This window comes from Dasypus novemcinctus, chromosome 20, assembly GCF_030445035.2.
Source record: "Dasypus novemcinctus isolate mDasNov1 chromosome 20, mDasNov1.1.hap2, whole genome shotgun sequence".
NCBI lineage: Eukaryota > Metazoa > Chordata > Mammalia > Cingulata > Dasypodidae > Dasypus > Dasypus novemcinctus.
This window is the reverse complement of record NC_080692.1, coordinates 14,970,451-14,992,299: the sequence shown is the minus strand read 5'-3', so window position 1 is coordinate 14,992,299 and position 21,849 is coordinate 14,970,451. Positions and strand designations below refer to the sequence as shown.

Here is a 21,849-nt window from a genome sequence, read left to right as displayed (position 1 = left end):
AATACAGATCTAATAGACATTGCAAGATAACATTGAAATCATATCAGTTACAGTTAAAATCTACCAGTAATTCTTTCTATATTCTTTAGACACTAACCAGGAATAAGTAACTTGGGTTCCTATTGTAAGTAAATTAGGGAAGTGCAAAGATTCAAGCTTTCACAAAATAAACCCTACTTTTTAATTTGCATAAAACTTAAACATGAATTATCTACAACAGTTGAAATATAGATGGCTTTAGTCATTTATGGCTAAATTCACAAGCACGTAGTATCTGGCAGTATGTTTTGGACCATAATCAATTATAGTACATAGCAGGGGTTTATTTGCCTAAAGGGATTTGTAAACTCAAAGATTGTTCAAAATAGTTAATAATCCAGACTCCTAAATTTAGTTTTAAGGGGCATTAATTTAAAAATCAGTTTTACTTTTCTAACTTAAGTGAATGAAAAAAAAAAAAAACAAAAAAAACCCGACTGCCCTAGTTCCCTATTTCCAGCTGTTAGACATATTTCTGTACTCGAAAGTCCTGTCATCACCTCTGTGAAAATGAAAACACATCAGCTTCTCTCCCTGGTCTGAAGGGACCAACTAGGGAGAGTTAAGAAGGAAATGAATATAATGCATTTCTTCCTCCGGTTTGCAAAGTCTGTAAATTATACTTTATCTTCAGTATTGAGTTCTATTATATTGTGTGCTGGTGGGGTGTTTTGTTTTTTTTTTTTATTTCTTTGTTTAGCAAAGAGATTTCATTTCTTCCTATCTTTACATTTCTATTGTTTTTCTGTATAATCTCCATGATTCTCTTTTCCCCTCATCTATTTTCAGATTTTTAAAAAGCTCATGTTTAGTGGGATTTCAGAGACAAACCATTTTATATTGTTTCATGACTGAAAATTTTTTAAAATTTCATCTTGCCATTCTAGTTGCAATTTTGGATTCCATACCAAATTTAAACTCTTCTCTCTCTCAAGGCAGTTCCTATACTACAGTCTTACCCTACAGATCCATATTTACCTCTGCTGTTTCCTAAATTGTACCTTGTCTTTCTATCAGTATCTGTGATTTCAGTCCTATTCCTTGCCTCCCCACATGCATAAAACACATTTTTCCTATTGTGCAGTTCCCCTTTACCAGTCCAGCTTCCTCTCAGCCAAGTCCTACCTCCGTAAGTGTTTCCTAATTCTCTGACTCTCATTAATCTCCTTTCTTTCTGTTCCTTTTGAGTTTTTATTTATTTATTTCATTTGTGTTTTTGAGAAAATTAAAGACTTTAATTCAGACTATATTCTAATCATTTGATGTGCCTTGGCCTTATCTTCCCAGTTACTTTCTAATCAGTGAGGGGGAAAGTACATATATATAATGTCTCTTAGAATTCTTTGCCCTGAGTTGGCCCTGAGATATTTTTGACTAATTGATTAATGGGAAGAGGTGTACAGTTGGGTAGTAGTCAACTGAAAAATGGGGCAGAAAATAAAAAGTTTTCAAAGTATATGTTTAAAAATAGGCTAATTTGCATTGTACATGTCTGTATATATTGTGCAGCCAACATTCCAAGTTAAAGAAAGTCTTAAGATTGGGGAGCAGATATAGTTCAAGTGGTTGAGCCTGCTTCCCATCTATGAGGTCCTGTGTTCAATCCCCAGTACCTCATTTTTAAAAACTTACAATTACTGCCTTTTAAATAATCTCTTAATTTTCCCTCCATTTCTTAACCACCTTTACTACTCCATTTCATTTCTTATACTGTAAATATCTGAGATTAAGAAGGGAAATGAAACATAACCATGTGGGCCTCAGTGTGATGATAATTTTCAGTATAGTATTTCATTCAATCAACTCTTTCTATTTTTTATGTGATTTCTTTGACACTGCCTTTTCTGTATGTTTAAAATAGAGATAAACTGTTGCTGTTGTATCTTTGACTGAGAACCTGTAACATGTTAGTAATTGAATGATTTATATGAGATTACACATGCTTATTTAGCTGAACCAAGAATGGTCATGTCTCTTAAACAGTATTTTTTATACTAAGCTATTCTTATAAGTAATATTCTATGTAAGAGTTTATAAAAATAAGGAAACTAAAATAAAGATGATGAAATAAATTAAGTGTTATTAAATGGGACAGTTTATAAAGCAAATTTCATGTTTCCAGTAATTTAACAGTGGAATTAATGAGCGTTCTCTGCTTTGAATCACTTTCTTCCACCCCCTTGGATTTTGCTATTTTAATTATACACACACATGCACACACACATACACGTACACACACACCATCCTGCTATTTCATAGCTTCATAGGGCAGAGTTTTCCTCTTCTCTTATTTAAATGTATCAGTCATTGGGCTTTGTGAATGGGTTGTTAATTTATGTTTGACCTGTTACTGTTAATTATAAAGAGGAGCACAGATGGCTTTTCTGTTCATCCTCCTACTACTAGCAGGGAGTTATTGGCTGCTATGGTTGTGAACTTTATTACCCTTCTTAATAACAGCATTTAAGATGATTTAATTAATGTCCTGAGAATGTCTCAGTAAACCATTTGGGATGTAACAGTTTTCTGATTAAGGCAGATGTTTTAAAAGGTAATTCTGAGTACTCTTCTGAGTGACTTTTCTAATTTTTCATTCATATCATTAAATCTTTAATTAATGATCAATAAGGTTAAAAATTATCTCTATTTTGAACTGAGGTTATTTCTCTAATCACTTGTTAAAGGGAATTATTTCTAATTAATTAATAAGTATGTTAATAGTATGTTAACATACTATAATATATTCTCCAAACTTATAAAGTCTTAGATTCTTAGTAGAGTGTAAGCTCCCTGAGGGTGGGATTCTTGTTTTTATGTTTTTTTTAAATCTTAGTATATTTCTTTATCTGAGTAGTGTGTCTTGTATGTAGTTAAATACAGGCATTTTGACGAGTGATTTCTTTTCAAATTAATTTGCACATATCTTTGTTCCTTTGGTCAATAAATTATAGAAGCACAGTTCTGAAAACTGGAGGTGACTTCAATCTGATAGTAAAATTTTAATAGGCAGTCTACATAATAAGCAAGAGGTTTTTCTTGAATGTGTTCATTTAACCATTAATTTTCTCTAAGGCATAGTAATAAGGCAGAGAATTAATTCTATGAAAATCAAGTGTTAAATCTGTCTTTTTCTTTTCTTTATACTGAAGCCAAAGGAGAAAGTGCTTCACAGCTTCAACCAGAAATTTCATCTAATGGTCAAGGAGACATTTTTAGCATAACTACAGCTCAACCAGAAAATGCCACATTGGCTCAAAAAGATCTTCCTGAAAACTCCATTGACAACTGTGACTCCCAGGCCCTAAATATGTTGGCTGATCTAGCTTTAAGCTCTGCTACCTCTTCCACACCATCATCTGAGCCTAGAAACCTTCCCGGCTCTTCTGAGTTGCCACAAAATGAAGTTTTGCTCTCTAAAGAAAATTCATTGCTAGGGACATCTGACCATGAATACCACAGAGGAATTAAAAGTCAAAAAGATGGACTATTCCCTAAATCATCATCTGATAATCAGAAGCCTAATTCAGTGTCAGACTTAAGTGTTAGCCAAGCTGAAGAGAGTTTGGTTCCTTGTGATCAGGCCCCTGTTAAAACCCAGTCAGCACCTACAGAGGAAACACTGGAAACTTCCGTTGCAAGCCAAAGCTCACTTGTTGCTGTGGAACATTCATATGCCCTTCTCCTTGCAGAGCATGCAAAAAAGCATCTACAGCAGAGAGGGTTACAAGGCCCTGCCTTTGCCAAGAATGGAACAAAAGGCCCTGAAGCAGGAACCCCAGTGGGAAAGGTCATGCCATTCCGGCATCAGCAAAATACCTCCCCTCTGCAAAAGCCCTTTGAGGATCCATTCATAAAGCGTAAGAGTAGATTGATGGCTTCCAGCCTAAAAGATTTCTGTTGCTCTCATACTGTGCTTAGCTGTGATGACTCCTTTAAGGTCACTTTCAAATGTGAAACAGAATATATATTCAGCTTGGATAGCAAATATACCAACAACCCTCTGGAAAAAACTGTAGTAAGAGCTTTACATGGGTAAGTAGGAAGGAAACTTGATGAAAATTGATGTAATTTTTCTTTTGAGATAACTTTAGTGAGAATGAATACTTGTACCACCTTAAGGGAAGGAAAAAGAAATACTGCGTGTAAAACTAGTAATTTGGTAATAATATCAAGCAAATATGTCTACTAACCATTAATAACAGACTGGTTTTTGCCACTGTCTCTCAGTGATCCATAAAGAACTTTACAGTAACTTTAGCTTTGTGAACAGCTTTCCATTTTGAGCTGCTCCTTTGTAAGCCATTGTAGTCTTTGAATTGTGTTTTTTAGATGACATCTTAATGTAAAATAGGGAGATTACAGAAATGATGCTTTATAGGCTGACTGCCAGAAGAAACATTTAAGGAATGCTTCTAGCTTGCTAAGTTGGTCAGATTGACAGGAGTGAGCAGTTTTACAAGGGGGATGTTTTACAAATATTCCTTGAAAAGGAATCAAGGCAATAATATCAGAGTGGTTAAAAATACAGGCTTTAGAGTTTACACTAACCTAGGTTTGATTCCAGGCTCTTCCCATTTTTTAGTTTTTGTGATCGCAGGCAAATAACTGGACTTCAGGACAGTGCTTCTCAAACTGTATTGCATGTACAACTTAACTAAGTATCTCACTGACCAGGGAGGTCTGACTAATTCTGTTTAGGGTGGGCCCTGAAAGTACATTCCTGACAAATTTCCAGATGATGCCTGAAAGATAGAAACACTTTAAATATGGGTGTACCAAAGCTACATTATGAGGTTGTTAAATTTTGCACATTGGCACATACTAATAAATGAACACCATTACTATTAGCAAGAAACATTAGCTAACTTTAAAAAAATGGAAAATTATAAGTATTGGAGTGGATGTGGAGAAATAGAAACATTCATTGTTGGTGGGAAAATTGATGTAACTTTTGAGATAATTGTAGTGGTTAAAATGCAGAATGTAAAATGGTGCAACCACTGTGCAAGACAGTTTGGCAGTTCCTAAGAAAGTTAAGTATAGAATTACCATATGATCCAGCAATCCCACTTCTAGGTATATATCCAAAAAATTGAAAGCGGGGACTCAAACACATACTTGCATACTGATGTTCATAGTGGCGTTATTCACAATTGCCAAAAGATGAAAGAAACCCAAGTGCTTGTCAGCCAATAAAGGGATACATAAAATGTGGTATATACACACACAGTGGAAATTATTGAGTCATAAAAAGAAATTCTGATTCATTCAACAATATGGATGAATCTTGAAGACATCATGTTGACTGAAATAAGCCAGACGCAAAAGGAAAAATATTGTATAATCTCATTTGATATGAAATAATTAGAATAAGCAAATTCATAGAGTCAGAAACTAGATTTTATCATGTCTTGGCCTTTAGCTAAGATTAAGTACAAAAACTAGAATATAAGTTACCAGGGGCCAGGGTGAGGGTAGGGAATGGGGAGTTAGTATTTAAATTGTATGGAGTTTTCTCTTATATTTGGATTGATGGAAAAGTTTTGGTAATGGATGATGGTAATGGTAGCAAACATTGTGAATGCAGTTAACAGCACTGAATTATATATTTGAATGTGGTTAAAAGGGGAATGTTAGATTACATAAATGTTACTAGTATAAAAATTTTAAAACATGAAACATAGGACTGTACAACGAAATAAGTGAATGGGGACCCTATCGTAAGTGATGAACTATAGTTAATAGTACAATTATAAAAAAATAGTACAATTCACGAATTGTAATAAAAGTGTACCGCACTAATGCAAGATATTAATAATAGAGTGGCATTATGGGAAACCTGTATTTTGTGGATGATTTTTCTGTAAACCTACAACTTCTCTAATAAATAAATAAAAATTAAAAAGAAGCACTAGTTACATGAAATGACATTTAGCTACCTATGAGTGAAGTATTTCACCTGTGACTAAATTGTACATATTGGTGACTGAATTGACTATTTTCTACAACTATAATCTTATAGTTCAGAGATTTTGTTGTTAGAGCAGTTGTGGGTTTACAGAAACATCATGCAGGAAGTACAAAGTTCCGGTATATCCTCCTCTCACACACAGTTTTCCCTGTTAACATTTGGCATTAGTGTGTACCTTTCTTAAAATTCATGAAACAATTTTATTATGATTATGCTATTAACTTTATACCGAGATATTTTAATCTTCAGACTTTCTTCATTATTAGAAGAGAGACAAACATGGAGAAAAAATGAGAGTGAGTCAGACTTAACAAAAGCAAGGTTTTAAGTATGTGGGTAGTTGCTGAAACCATTATTCACATAATAAGTGTATTGCGTCCAGAGACAATTTGTGTGGCGTAGAAGAAAAATACTAAATGAGAAGTTGGGATACCTGTGTTCAGATCATGATTCTATACTTACTTATTCATTGTTTCATGGTGGTATAATTTTTAAAATAAAAATGAACACAAAGAACTGACAATAATGAAAGTACTTATAAGATAATGCATTAAAATAACCATTTTTAGTGATTTTTGTGTGTTTGTTTTTTTTTAAATCTCAGGCCCTGGAATACTGATTTGCCTGATAATGTGGAAGAAGTGAAACTTTTACTTCATATGTGGGTAGCTCTGTTTTACAGCAATCAGAACAAAGTCATTCGATCATCACGAAAAGTGGTAGAACACAGCAACCCAGCAAAATACGTATCTATAAATAGCACATTAGAATCTTTTGAATTCAGTGAAATGGAGGAGTCACCCAGTATGGAAAGATGCTCTGCAGACCCCCTGTTGGAGACTAACGAAACTTCCAGGGGTGAAACTACCGAACTGTCCTTCCCTGATGCTGATTCCTTGCTTCCTTTCATTAAACTGTCACCTGCAAGAGGCTTGGAACTCTGTGTACAGAATGAACAGAAAGAAATTTTTGTAAGAGAGGGTCATCCAGATAACACAGAAAGCCAGAATCTCATCTATTCTTGCAATAATAAGGTAAGTAAATACTATAAAAGCTGGCATTCTTTTTTAATAAATTTTCTCTTCTTTTGTATGTAAAATCACATTCAATAAAGGCATTGGTTTATTTTATGTAAGTGGGTTCTCCAGATTTGTAAAGGATTATAATGCTGAAGTCCTAGGTTTTATAAAATGTTATCCTGGATGGATCACAAGTGGAACTTACCTACCATCCATATTAAAGAAGGAGTTGAAAAAATCATATGGGAGCCAACCAAGTTGTGTCACTTAGTTTTATAATTTGGCACAAATTACTTATTCTTGCTGAATTTATTTTCTTTTCATTTAAAATACCTGTCATATCTTACCTACGGTATTATTTAAGGATTAGAAATTCTTTGATAAATCTTAAGGTACACTAAAATTGATTATAAAATTACTTTTTGAAGAAGAAAATGGGACATTAATTAAAATACAGCCCCTGTACGAGAAAAATCATTGCAGGTAACTATTTGTAATTATGGAACTTAAATTTTGTTTTGTTTCACTTTTCTCAATTGCTGTTCAGTTGTGCCAGAAAACCCAAATTCTAACTGGGGCAAATCAAAATTTGTATCCCAATTCTAAGGAAGTGGGTTTGATAAAACACCTGCCTTTTTCAGCTTTTGCCAAGGTTTGTTCCAGAATAATCTTGTTTGTGTTTGGGAAGCGCCTACCAATGCCTGTCTAAACATTGACTAAACAATGCTTCTGTGCCTGGGGATACTGGATATCCCCAGTAGGTCCATGGGTGAGCCTCAGAGGCTGTGAATGCCTTCAGATCATCATCATCATCATCATCAGAAATAACACTTTTTAAGCATTAATGTGCCAGATAGTATTCTAAGCCCTTTACTCACATAAATTCATTTAATTTTCACAAAAACTCTATGAAGTAAGAACAGATGAGGCTATTCATAATGGCATTATTCTCAGTTGTAAATTGTTAGGCCACGATTCAAATCTAGGAAATTTAGATGTTTCTCATTCTCTAATACTGTTTATAAATAAGTATAAAAATCCACGTGTGTGTTTATGTGTGTAAATATACATGAGTGTATGTTTGTGTGTATGCTTTTCTTCTTGAGGCTAGTGTACATAAATTCTCAAAGAAATATATAAAACCCAGTTAAGAATTACTGCTTTATTTTATTTTTTTAAAATTTCTCTCCCCTTCCCCCCCATTGTCTGCTCTCTGTGTCTCTTCGCTGTGTGTTCTTCTGTGTCCTCTTGCATTCTTGTCTTGCGGCACCGGGAAACTGTCGCTTTTTTTGTTGCATCATCTTGCTCCATGTGTGTGGCACCACTCCTGGGCAGGCTGCCCTTTTTTCACATGGGGTGGCTCTCCTTGCACGGTGCACTCCTTGTGCGTGGGGCTCCCCTACACGGGGGGACACCCCTGCATGGCATGGCACTGTGCATGGGCCAGCTTACCACATGGGTCAGGAGGCCCTGGGTATCGAACCCTGGGCCCCTCCATATGGTAGGCAGATGCTCTGTCAGTTGAGCCACAACCATTTCCCAAGAATTACTGCTTTAGAATAAACAAAATATTTATAGTTTAGGCAGATTTCGATTACTTTATATATACATACTAGTTTCCTATTAAGTAATTTTTGTTCTGGTAAGAGGTAATTAACTATTAGTACTGTGTTTTGGGTTTTGCTTTTTTTTTTTTTTTTTTTTTTAAGATTTTATTTTTCCCCATCCCTCTTGTTGTTTGCACTTGCTTGCACTTGCTGTGTCTGTTTATCTTCCTTGTTTTTTTAGGAGGCACCAGGAATCAAACCTGGGACCTCTGATGTAGAAGGGAGACACCCAATTGCTTGATCCGCCTCTGTTCCCTGCTTTTTTGTGTCTCTCACTGTGTTTTTCTTCTTGTGTCTCTTGTTGCGTCTGCTTGCTGCACCTGCTTGCTGTCTTCTTTAGGAGGAACCAGGAACCAAACCAGGGACTTCCCATGTGGTAGGTGGGAGCTCAGTTGCTTGAGCCACATCCACTTTCCATCAGTACTGTTTTTAAGAATGATTTTTGGCAAACATGAAACAGTATAAAGAAATGTGTATGTAAAGTACTAAAACTAGACATTGTGCCTAGACTTTTCAGGCACCCATGTGTGTTCTATACCACTCCCTTATATTCTACAAGTGGGCAAATTAGGATGTGAAGATAATTTTTGCATAAGTATTGGAAAACAATAGGGGAAGTAGATGTGACTCAAGTGATAGAGCTTCTGCCTAGCATATGGGAGGACCCAGGTTTGATTCCTGGGGCCTCCTGGTGAAAAGAAGAGAAAGCATGCCCACACAGTGAGCCAGTGCCCACTCAAGTGAGTCACACAGCAAGATGATGCATCAAAAGAGAGACAAGGGGAGAGTCAAGGTGAAGTGCAGCAGAGACCAAGAACTGAGGTGGCGCAATTTACAGGGAACCTTTCTCCACATTAGAGATCTCCAGGATCAAATCCCAGAGAATCCTAGAGGAGAGAAAATGAGAGGAGAAGACAACACAGCAAAAACAGCAGGGCGGGAGGAGGGGAAGGGGGGAAAATAAATAAAACTTTTTTTAAAAATTTTTTATTAAAAAAAGAAGACCTCATATTTTTTTAATGTAATATTAAAAAAATAAAGACAAAAAAAAGAACAATAGTATTTTTGCTTCTAGTCAGGTGTGTTTAGTAGTTCTTTTTAAATGATCAGACTTTATTTTAGATATATATAAATATGAATGCAAATATAAATATGGCAGGATTGCCACAAATTTCATTGCACTAACACCTGAAGATGGTGTAGGGTCTGCCAACTTAGGAAATGTAAGAAAAGGCTAAGCCAGTCATGGTGAGGTTGAGGACTGTGGCCAAATGTGACAGCCACAGCATGCATGAGAAGGTCACAGGAATGTGATCAGAGTGACTCCCTTCTTGACTTTTGTAATGCTTTATGTCTGGTCAGGCATGCCCTCTGAGTCTCATCTTCACTCTACCTTATTACTGGGGTTGGTTTCTTTGGGTAAGTCAGAAATACTTTTAACAAGAGATTTAAAACACGGATACCAACTTCCATCATGGAATACCTCAAGACATGGCAGGAAATCTGAGAATATAATGTTATAAAAATTAGAGAAGTATAGGCAAATGTAAAATCAGTCCATTTTGCCATATTATGGACAAGATCATGCATCAGCCTTTTTTTATTATTACTATTAAAAACAAAAAACACCTTATGAGGTTATCAGAATCATCGAGAGGTATTTCTTTTAGTGTTTGACTCTTGCTCCTATTCAAATCAGTCCTTACATTTAGTTTATTAATGCAAACCACATTGATATAGTTTATATTGTTCTGTCATAGAGGAGGTATTATAATGAGAAAGATATCATCTCCAGTTATAAGAAGAGATAGCTAAGGGTTAAAGGACCTTTGTCTACCATGGTAAAACCTGATACCTTGGGAAAACTGCTTAATCAGTGTAGTCTGAGTACAGGAGATAGAAATTAATTTATACTCTTTCCTCATGGGAATGTTCCAGCGTACAGTTTATTTATAGTCTAATTGAAAGCTAGTGTTAAAAAAAGTTTTTTGCTTTAAAAATTATCTTTTAATAAAAAAATAAATAAAGTAAAAAAAGAAAAATTATCTTTTAGTCTTATTTATTAAAAACAATTAAAATTAATTAAGCAATGTTGTCTAATGCTGAATTCTAGATTAAGTTATGCTACTTAATAGCAAACACCCTGTACTTTCAAGTCTTTAAAATATCAGTGGCCTGGTCACTTTTCTTTTCAAAAGTCCATTTTAAAAAAATAAGCTCTGCAGTCAAAGTTGTGATTATATATATAATCACACAAAGCTGTGATTATATATATATTAAAGGAAACAAGTTCTTAATTTGGGGGTATTTTAAGTCTATCCAAAAAAGAGAGGTATTTACCCTATGCTATGGTATTCTTAGAGATCAGAAGATTCAGAAGAACAGATAGGAACAAAAATTGATCCCTGTCGTTACTGTTCTTCATATAAGTAATAGTTTTCTGGAGTTTTGTTTTTTTTTTTTAATTTTTATTTTATTTTTGTCATTTCAGGTAAATGGGGAAAAAGCCAAACAAGAATCATCAGATAAACTAAACACTTCTGATGTTGTGCTGCTTTCTAGTATTGGAAGTACCCAAACTAACGGACCTTTTGTTCCTGGTGAAGATAAAACCTTTCAGCAATTTGATAGCACAAGAGTGACTTCTCATAATGATACTGTTTCACAAACCACATTCACTAAGACCTATGATGATGTCAGCAGTCAGTCAGTGATTTGTCAGAAGTCTGCGTACAGCACCCTTGAAAGCAAAGTTGATCTTATACAAGCAACAGTGCACACAAAAACAAGTGCTTTACAGGACCTTATCAAGCATAGCAGTCCCATAAACAAAGAATGTCAGTCTTCATTGGAAAGGAAAGATGAACATATGGGGTATGTAATGATTAATCTGGAACCAGTTACTCTCACTTTTGAAAAGAATGCCTATGTACCAGTGCAGACAGAAGTTGTAAATAGAATTGATAAACCTACAACCTTTAATATGGAATCGATGAAAGTATCACCTACTACAAGTCTTAGGCATCCTGTATCCACATTTGAAAAAGCACAAACAGAAGATCTTAGGGACATGCCATCTCTAGCAGTGCCAAGACAGAAAGGCCTTAAGTTCCTTTGTGCCTCCTCAGTAAGCAGAGAGACACTTGTGAAAGATATGTGTTCCTTACAGAAGGATACTCTTCTTCCAGCCTCATCGCCACCAAATGATAATTCATCGGTGATGGAGGCAGTGTCAGTAGTTAAAAGTTCTAGTTATCCATTACCTAGTGAAGAAGTGAGACTCTCTCAAGACTTTTTTCTGCAGTCTCAGGGTCTCTTGAGCATATCTTCAGAAGAGATTATAGAACCATCAGAGGTTGAAGAAGTAATCTCAACATCAGTCACTACCACCTTGGAAAAAAATTATTCTCTTAACTGCATTCCATCAAAAAGTAATATATCAGAAAGCTCTTTAGAACTAAGGAAGAAAGACAAGGGTGGTCCTAACAGTGAAAATAGGAATTTTGACTCTTTTAACTCGGCATTTAACAAACCAACCAACCTATCTATGAATAGAGAGGAGGTCAACCTAGAGTTGTCAGAGGAAGATTCTGACATTGACCTAACTCTAACAATTTCACCACCTACAAGTCCCAAAGAAAAAATGCCAGTTGATGGACTAGACCGACTTGAGGAGGCCCCATTATCAAATTCAGAAATTCAGGGTATACCTGAAGAAATAGTTGAACCAGAAGAAGTGACTCTCACAGAAAACAGAGGAGTCACTTCTATTGATTATACACCAGTGTATCCTGCAGTGTCAGAGACACCACTAGAAAATAAGGAGAGAAAAGGAGATAATTTACAACCAGTTACTTTAATACTGTCTAAAGACAGTTGCTCCCTTGAGATTGCGGGGGAAGTTAATGTTACCTCAGACTTTCCCTTTGATGCTTTAATTGAAGAAGTGTCACCTGCTGCTAGTCCTGACCCCCGAGCACCAGCTGAAGAAACACAGCCATCTCAGGCTGTGTCTCCAGGTAGTTTAAAAGTACACAATACAGAGTGCGAGAAAAGTAACAATTTCTCCCAGATTGAGTCAGTGGATTTAGCCATAACAGAAAAAGAAAATTCTTTTGTTCTTCCTCCTACCCATTCAGTGGGACAAGATAACTTAACTTGGGAACAACAAATGCAGCTCTCTGCTGAAATGCCTCCAGTATTAAATAATCACCCAGGGAAAAAAGATAGGCACTTGAGTCTTCCTGGTAAAGTAACTGAGGAAATTTTCCAAAGGGAGTATGAAAAGGTTTTACCTTTCTCAGAAAGGCAGCCTGTCTCAGCTGCCAAATATGGAGGTGATTTCAAGCCTTCTCTTGAAAAACTGGTAAAATCAGGAAAGCCATTACAGCCAATTAGTATAGAGAACAGAAATTTGGACTTAGAGCATCTTGCACTGGAGGCTCCTCAAAAAATGATTGATGATGAGTCTTTAGCTGATACAGTCCCTTCTACAGCTGCTCCAAGTGGTATACTGAATATGCCCTTGAAACAGCAGACTAGCCCTAAAAGCATCAAGAAATACCTATTTCACAGTGATTTGCAAAAAAATGAAGATAATTATTTGCAGATTAAGTCCTTGCATTCTGACTCTTTTGATGGAGTTGATCTTACACAGGCATCCAGGCACTCAGAGATCCCCGAACTTGGGTCTTCCTCAGATGTTGCTGTATTAACCCATTACACAAGACCAGTACACGTAGAGACAGGGTTTCAAACACAGGAAATATCAGTAGTCAAAATGGCCAGCTTGCTTAAGGACAGTGAAATTGAAGCTGAGTTACATGAAGAAACCATAGCTCAAGGAGGTGTAAGCCCTCGGTCTAACAACACGTCTTCTCCAAAAGGTGAACAAAAGCCAGTTCACATACTGCAAGAAGCATCAACTTATGAAACAGAAGATCTGTTGAGTGGGGGGTTCTTTCCCCTGTATGCTGGTTCGTACCCAGATACAGCAGACACCAGTGAAAATAATGACAAGCCTTCTGCTTCCTTTGTTCCAAAATCTTTTGACTCTCTTGTTTGTGGAGTCTCAGAGGAGCAAAGGGAAATGAAGAGCACTAGTGAGGGGCTTGGGGCTGAGGATGACTCTGCAACCCTGGATAGAGACATGAATTCTGACATACATTATGAACCCCTTTCTGGAGATTCTGATCAAGACTCCTTTGGTGATTGTAGAAATCCCGAGTTAGACATGGAGGATTCTCGCACTTTGAAATACAGTCACACCAGAAAAGAATATGCTGCAGAAGATGGTTATGACTCTATTGCAAGCTTCAACAATAGTAACAATGAAGATTGGGGCTACTCTACCAAAGTTCCAGAATGGGAGGCAAGCATTCCTCCCAGAAACTGGCCCATTGGAATAAAGAAAGAAGATAAGTGTGTTCCATATTATATCCAAATCAGAGATCTCCATGGTATCCCCAGGACTTATGCTAACTTTACTATAACTAAGGAGCTCAAAGATACCACGAGAACTTTGCACAGCCTAAGGAGGCACCCCACTTTCACTGCAAAATGTGGCTTGATCAGCTCCTGGACAAGTACTTGGCAAGTAGCAGATGACCTCACCCAGAACACATTAGATCTGGAATATCTCCGTTTTGCACATAAAGTGAAACAAATTGTGAAGACTGGAGAAGCTCCGCATTCTGTCTCTTTCACCAGTGTTTTTCCAAAGGAGTCACCTGTACAGATAGCTCTTGGAGCTTTCCCTTTGACAAAAATGTCTGAGTCCTCAGTTCTGCGTTGTGCACCCAGGAGCCGAAGTCCCCTTCTAGTAACAGTTGTGCACTCACAGCCTAGACAGGAGAGTCAGCAGAAGAGAAGTCACATGCCTAGCAATTTGAACAGTTCCTCCTCCTTTTGGAATAAGATGTGCAGTCAGAGTAGAAATCTTCCAAATTCTGAAAGAAATCAGACTGGTTCATTCCACCTCAATAAACTGAAATATAACAGTACTTTGAAAGAATCTCGGAATGATATTTCTCTTATTCTCAATGAATATGCTGAATTCAACAAAGTGATGTTGAATAGCAACCAAGTGGTTTTCCAAGATAAAGAGTTAAATGTTTCTTCTGGAGAGGCTACATCTCCAGACATGTATTCCTCTTTCCCAAGAAGAACAGCCTCCTATGAAGACATGATTACAGACTTGTGTACCAATTTGCATGTCAAACTAAAAAGTGTTATGAAAGAGGCTTGTAAGAGTACCTTCTTATTCTACCTTGTTGAAACAGAAGACAAATCATTCTTTGTAAGAACAAAGGTAAAGTGCCTGATTGTCTTAATAGTTTATTTTGTTGACTTCTAATTTTAGTTTATATTAGAAGTAATAAATTTAGCATTCTTGGTTTCAAAAGAACTGATGGTATGAGGTATTTATGTTTTACACATGTAAAATTTCACAACTTAGTCTTTATCTGTACACTGCTATTCTGCTACAAGGATCTGGCATTGTACTATGTTTTAAAATGTTATGATGTTCCAGAATTAGGAGTGAAAATAAAATTTCTCTATGCAATGACTAATTTTCACAAAAAGTTACTAGTATAGGAATATCCATATTCAAATGAAAACACAAACATATTCCATAGCTAAAAATAAACTTGAGAATGAAGTACTATAAAGAGCCAAACTTTTAAAAAAGTTAGAAAGATACCCCTGATGAAAATTTTTCTGACCTGATGAGTCAGGAAACATTAGTTAGTTGTGAGCTATTATGTGAACAACTTAATCTCTCTGGGCTCCTGTTTCATTATTTATAAGATGAGAAAGATCTATAAGGTTCTTAATTACTAGGGAAATTCTGATTGTATGGACAAAATAGCCTAGAACTCCACATGGTTTAATAACAGTGTTGAACATATCAGAATATTTATTCAAATGGTTCATTTGAGATTTAATAGGCTCTTTGTAAATAGGAATCTTGTCTACGGAGTAGATGTGGCTTAAGTGGTTGAGCACCTGCTTCCCACATGGGAGGTCCTGGGTTTGATCCCCAGTGCCTCCTAAAAACAAAACAAACAACAAGCAAACAAATGAAATCAATTTGGGGAAGCCCATGTGGCTCAGTGGTTGAGCACTGGCTTCCCACATAGAGGGTCCTGGGTTTCCCAAATTCTGGTACTCAAAAAAAAAAGGTGGGGGGGACTCTTGTTTAAAAGAATTTCTTTGAAAACTACCATACATTTTGAGTGATGAATTGAAATAGTCAAAATCTGAATTGTTTTGAGATCCAAGGGAATTGATCAAAGAGTAAATATTTTTATAAAGTAAAATAAGTGATGGTCAGATACCATGATTGTGGTATAACTAGGAAACAAAACATCAGGATTTGCAGTGGAAAGCTCCAGAATCCTCAAGACAGAAAACATACTATCAAAATCACAAGGGAAGACACAGTTAAGAAATTTTTTTAATTACAAGAACTTACCTCCCAATCATGCTTCTTATGGAGCTATTCTGAGTAATATAGTGATCAACAGCATCTTAACAGTGCTGTGAAACAGGTTCAAACTAGACCGTCTACTTATTCGAATACATAGATCCAAAGGAATATTGGCTTTCTCCAAAATCAGTCTCTGTTAACGATACTCAAAGGAATCCATACATCTTACGGGTAGTATAATAACTTCTAGAAATGTTTTGACCAGAGGTGGCATTTTTAGAGTAAATATCCAGCACCCCTAAGGTAATGTTGATGAGATTCATTTTATGTATACTAGTCTGCTATTTTTTAAAACTCAGCCTTTGATACTTTATGGATATAAAAGGTTACCAAGTGGTCTGGCTCTGAAATAAACTTCAAAATCCAACCGCTAATGATAGTTATTTGCCTTAGATATCAAAGGTGTGCTTACTTAGTAATAAGATAAATTACCGTTTATGTTGCCCTGTTTGAATATAATTTAGTAAATGGGTTAAGTAGTGCTTTTTGATGGATTGTTTTTAGTCATTCCATGCAAGTGTCTTTTTTTTTTTTAAGTGATGGCTATTTGTAAATCTTTCAGAATATTCTGAGGAAAGGAGGCCATACAGAGATTGAACCTCAGCATTTCTGTCAAGCTTTTCAGAGAGAGAATGATACACTACTAGTCATCATCAGAAATGAGGATATATCATCACAATTGCATCAAGTAGGTTTGGAAATACCATTCTTAGATCACTTTCAGGCATTTTCTATAATTCTGTAATTATCAGGCTCTTCACTGCCCTTTTTATTTAGAGAAGAAATTAAAACACATTACCACTGAATTTTTGCGTGAGAAGATAATAGGATCAAGATAGTATACAGTGATTTACTGTTACAAAGGTATTTTTAGGGCAAATTGTATTTCAAAACCTTGTAATATATCCTTTTAAAGCAAGATTTCTTATTGATGGACATAAAGAAATGCAGATTACTATCTCAGATGAGAAAATTTACAAATATCTAACCTTTTTATTGTGTTCCCGTAGTTAATGTGAAGTTTCTTAACTCTGAAAACTGATATGGAAACAGCAGCTGAAAGACAGACTGAGTCCTCACTTTAATTTATCTTATATGTGCTCCCTAATTATATTCATGGATTTTGTAAACAGAAACCTAGGCCTATCTTTTCTATATTGTAACTGGACCCCCTGTGTTCTAGGTAATACCTTTGTTATGATATTGAGCCATAAGTTAAATAAACTAGCTGTGTAATCCTGCTGTTGTCAGTAGGCAGTAAGAGGAGCCTTTCCAGCACTGACACTGAGTAAGCTGGAGGCAAAGTAATGATGGCGTGAATTTGTGTGACACAGCTGCCTAGTTTACAGGTCCCCAAAACCTCAGGTGTGATCTCCCTTCACTGAATTATTTTTATATCCTACCTTTGGGAATTTCAGAAAGCTCCTTTTAATTTTAACGAGTTTGCAACAATGGGTGATGAACTGAGTTGATACTCCGATGTGTGGCAAAATTTCTGGTCAGAATTGAAGTTAAAGGTATTTTTAGCTGTTCTTCCTGAACCTTGGGTAGAAAAGTGACAAAAGCAAAGTGCTTAAGAAAACTTGACCCAATGAACTTGTCTTCACTGGGGGTCATTTTATGTGTCACAGATACCGTGTTTGCTGAAGCTGAAGCATTTCCCCAGTGTCATCTTTGCTGGAGCAGACAGCCCTGAAGATGTTCTCAATTACACCTACCAAGAGCTCTTTCGTGCAGGAGGCTTTGTGGTATCAGATGACAAAATATTAGAAACATTAACATTAGGTTGGTCTTTTTTCTTTCTTGTTTCTTTCTTTGAGATCTGGTCAGATAATTTCTTCTTGCCCAGTCACTGAAATATTAGATTATCAGTTCCAAAAATAACAATGGCCACCTATTGAGGGCTTAATTTGTGCCATTTGCTATGCTAAGCACTTTTTAAATAGTTTCTGTAATTCTAATTTCCAAAGGCCATGTGCTCTTTACTTTTGTTTTAACTGAATATAACCTTCATTGCCAATCCTGCCTCTCTCAGTTCCCTTCCTCTTAGAGCACCTAACTTCTTTTCAAATAAATTTGAGATTTTATTGTTTTATTTCACTCCTTCACTTGCCAAGGCAAGTCAGCTACATATTAATTTGTTTAGAATAGCTCTCTTCTCCATTTCTATTGCCATCCTGCCTACATCTTTTTGATACATCAAAGTCTAAAAAATGATTACTTAACCGTCTTACCTACATGACCATGGATATGTAATTTATGTATTCCGGGACACTAAAATTGCATAGAATTCTAGACCATAAGCCAGGCTCTTATGTATAATCAAAACCTGCCCTAGCTGATGTCACTTTAGAACTAAATGTGGCTACTTTTTATGAGTATGTAGGACTGAGTTGTGGAGTTACAGGCTGCTGCACCTTTGAAATGTGTTATGCACTTGTGAGAATGAGTGCTGCCCTACAATGTAAATGGCAAATATGGTACACATTAAAAGATGGGGGTCTTGATTTTTACAAATTATATCTGGACTTCGCACCAACCAGGGTTGTGGGGGGGACCCGAAACACATTTTGTCTTGCAAACTTATTCTATTCTGTAGTTCAACTGAAGGAAATTGTCAAGATCCTGGAGAAACTAAATGGAAATGCAAGGTGGAAGTGGTTGCTTCACCACAGGGAAAATAAAAAACTAAAAGAAGATGTAAGGTATGGCCTTTATTTGTATGTCTGATTTTCCCTTCCTCTTCCCTTTATTAGAAGAGGGTGGAAATAACATGATTCATCCCAAATGTTCACTATGCTCTAGACCAGAGTGACTCCAAGTGCCGGTGTGCAACGAGGGAAGCTTGTGGCAGCAGGGAAGTCAGCCCGTCACTAAGCACACTGCTCGGGTCTGCTAGCTATTTTTTCAAAATACTTTTCTCAGCAGGGCTTTCAGTGAAGGAAGGTGTTTGTTATAACCCTAATAAATAGTTCATAGGTATGTATTTTGAGTGGCACTTCTCTAATAACTTAGAAGTCATAAAATTTCCGGAGAATTATACTCAGGCTCTACTACCATGAGTATACTGTAAAAATTAAATTTAAATATGGGTTTGCCATATAATGTCATTTGGGATATTCATTCATATAATAAGTTGTCACAGTTAATAAGGATAGAAAAATTGAGACCAGAATATATCCTTTACTCAGTTTTACCCTTAAACAATAGGAGCAGATATTAAACTCCTTAAATCTTTAGCTGTGATTTTTAAAAAATAGAAAGAAAATTTGATTTTCTTAGATGAAGGCCCATGACGTGAGGCCCATGATTAGTTCTTCCATATCAAAGAAGTATCTCCAAATCCTTAGTGAGACTGGCAAAAAACAAATGGAGTCTGGAGCTACAGGCACAGACTGGGAAAAGATTTGACAATCCACTTGTTAAATGATTTACATCAATCATCTCCTTCAAACTTCTTACCTAGGGAAAGTAAACAGTAAATACCCACTTTACTGATGTGGAAGGTAAAGTACAAAGAGGATAAGAAATTTGACCAAAGTCAAATAAGTAGTGTTTTGAAGCTGAGCTTCAAATGTTTATCTCTAGATATTTATGTCCATTATTTTCTATTTTACCATACTGCTTTCTCCAAAGTAAGGGGAGCCTAGAAGAGATAATTCCTGATATTGAGAAAGCACATGAGATCTTTAAAGGAAAGATGGCCAGGAGTAGAACTTAGGAGAGGAACTAGTAACGGAAGAAAACGAGATAGATAGGTGTAGAACCGAGACATTACATTGTCAAGGAAGGTGAAAACTAAAGTAAAACAGAAAAGCCTAGATCTTTAAAACACTATTTTTTACAAAGATCTTTATAGCTGTCGGTGGTATCAGTAATTGCAAAATCAACTTCTAATCCATCTGTGGATAAAGATTTAAGCTTATACAAAATAATGCCACACAAAACTTAGGGAATAAGTAGAAGCGTATAAAAAGTCTCTGTGCACAGTTAGGAAAACAAAATATAAAGTTCATATCTTAAAACAGTAAAGAATTTTGCTGATTGCATAAAAAGAAATTTGTATATACATAGGAAAAAAACTAGAAGAAAATTTATCATGATTATCACTAGGGGTATGGGAACAGGTGTGATTTTGGTTTTATCCAACAGTTAGAGATGTTAAAAAGGTAAACATAGAAAGAGGTAAGGCTTCATCTTCCTCTTTTAGATGGAGAAAAAGATAAGTAGTAACAGAATTTTAAGGTAGTTGAGCTTTTAAGGAAATTATGATTGAGTATAGAATTTAAGTTTTAAAGAGACTAAAAGATTTGGTATCATTGCTGTATAATATAGAATGCAGTAAGGGGACCACTAGAAATTAACAAGACTTGGCAAGGAACATAGTTGGAAGTGGTAGCAGATAAACCTGTAGATGTCTCTCTTGTTTGGAATGAAGAATTTATTTAAAATCTCTATTTACAAAAGGACTAAGTATGGTTGTAATGTTGTAAGTCAACTTTGATTCACAGAGATGCCTGGTTCTCCTTTAAAATGTGTATATCATAATCTTTTTTTCCTCTAATGCCTGCCAAAGTTCTCAACAGGTATTTGTTTACTGATTGGTATTAACAATTAACTTATCCACATCACTTTGTTTTAGAACTTATGTATCTGTCATGCATTTCTTCTAATCTACAGATTGACTTCTAGGCTTCTAGGATCTAAAGTGTGTTATGAAAAAGAACATCCAGAAAAGAGAGTTTGACTGTATTAACTGACACAAGTGATTAAACTAAGTAAGGGTATATGTACATTGAAGGCAAGGAAAAGTCTAGGAATAAAGCAATTGAAAATTAAGGTTTAGTACAAAATACTTTCATCAACTTACAGTGAATCTAAATTTGGATATTAACAATTCTATGTATTTTCCAGAGTGGATTCAATTGCCCATAAAAAGAACTTAATATTGAAATCATACCAGAGTGCAAATATCATTGAATTGCTTCATTATCACCAGTGTGACTCCCGATCTTCAACAAAAGCAGAATATTTAAAATGTTTGTTAAACCTTCAAATTCAGCATATTGGTGCCAGGTTTGCTGTCTTCCTAACAGGTAGAGTTTTGCCTGAGTTCTATCCTGTTTTCGTTAGTTAACACCAAAATAGGTTATCTCTACAAGTATCTTTCCAAAATAGTCATTGGATACCATAAGATGAATCCACCCCACAACTGGCAGCTAAGAGTAAACTGGTAGCCTGGTGTTTCTGCGTACCTAAGGCAGGAGTGCAGGCATTACTTGTCTATTTTGTCTAGTAGAGCTAATATTCCTCTGGTCGTTTGGTTGGTTTTTTGGGTTTGAGTCTTGGCTTCACTCTTCCCTGCCCATGGCTCCCTCATCTGTCTGCTCACTGTGTCCACTGTATGCTCATCTTCTTTAGGAGGCACCTGGAACCAAACTCAGGACCTCACGTGTGGGAGGTGGGCACCCAACTACTTGAGCCACATCCACTCCCCCTCTAATAGTTTTTTAAATTGTTAAACAGTTCCTACAAGTACTTACCCTATTTTATGCTTATCTCTAATTTTTATTGATATTCTATGTGAATCTTATCCAGGCCTTTTCTTTTCTTTTTTAAGGTGTTTAAGGAATGACTGTCATCATTTATTGGTGGTTTTCAGTGTTCCTCTCAATACTGCCCCCCAGCCCCATTCCTCATGTAGAGCCAGCTGCTCCTAAA

At 36.0% G+C, this 21,849-nt stretch overlaps 1 protein-coding gene across 7 annotated transcripts in view; it reads left to right on the top strand.

Annotated features, from left to right (window-relative positions):
- The window catches only part of TASOR2 (transcription activation suppressor family member 2), a 79,406-nt gene that overhangs the window by 55,763 nt on the left and 1,794 nt on the right, over positions 1-21,849 (top strand). For all 7 annotated transcript variants that reach the window (XM_071210086.1, XM_071210087.1, XM_071210088.1 and 4 more), the window contains 7 exons: positions 3,189-4,071; positions 6,615-7,044; positions 11,128-14,946; positions 16,691-16,816; positions 17,760-17,913; positions 18,728-18,833; positions 21,043-21,224. In XM_071210086.1, the coding sequence (XP_071066187.1) occupies positions 3,189-4,071; positions 6,615-7,044; positions 11,128-14,946; positions 16,691-16,816; positions 17,760-17,913; positions 18,728-18,833; positions 21,043-21,224 (5,700 nt within the window). The remainder of the gene's footprint in view (positions 1-3,188; positions 4,072-6,614; positions 7,045-11,127; positions 14,947-16,690; positions 16,817-17,759; positions 17,914-18,727; positions 18,834-21,042; positions 21,225-21,849) is intronic.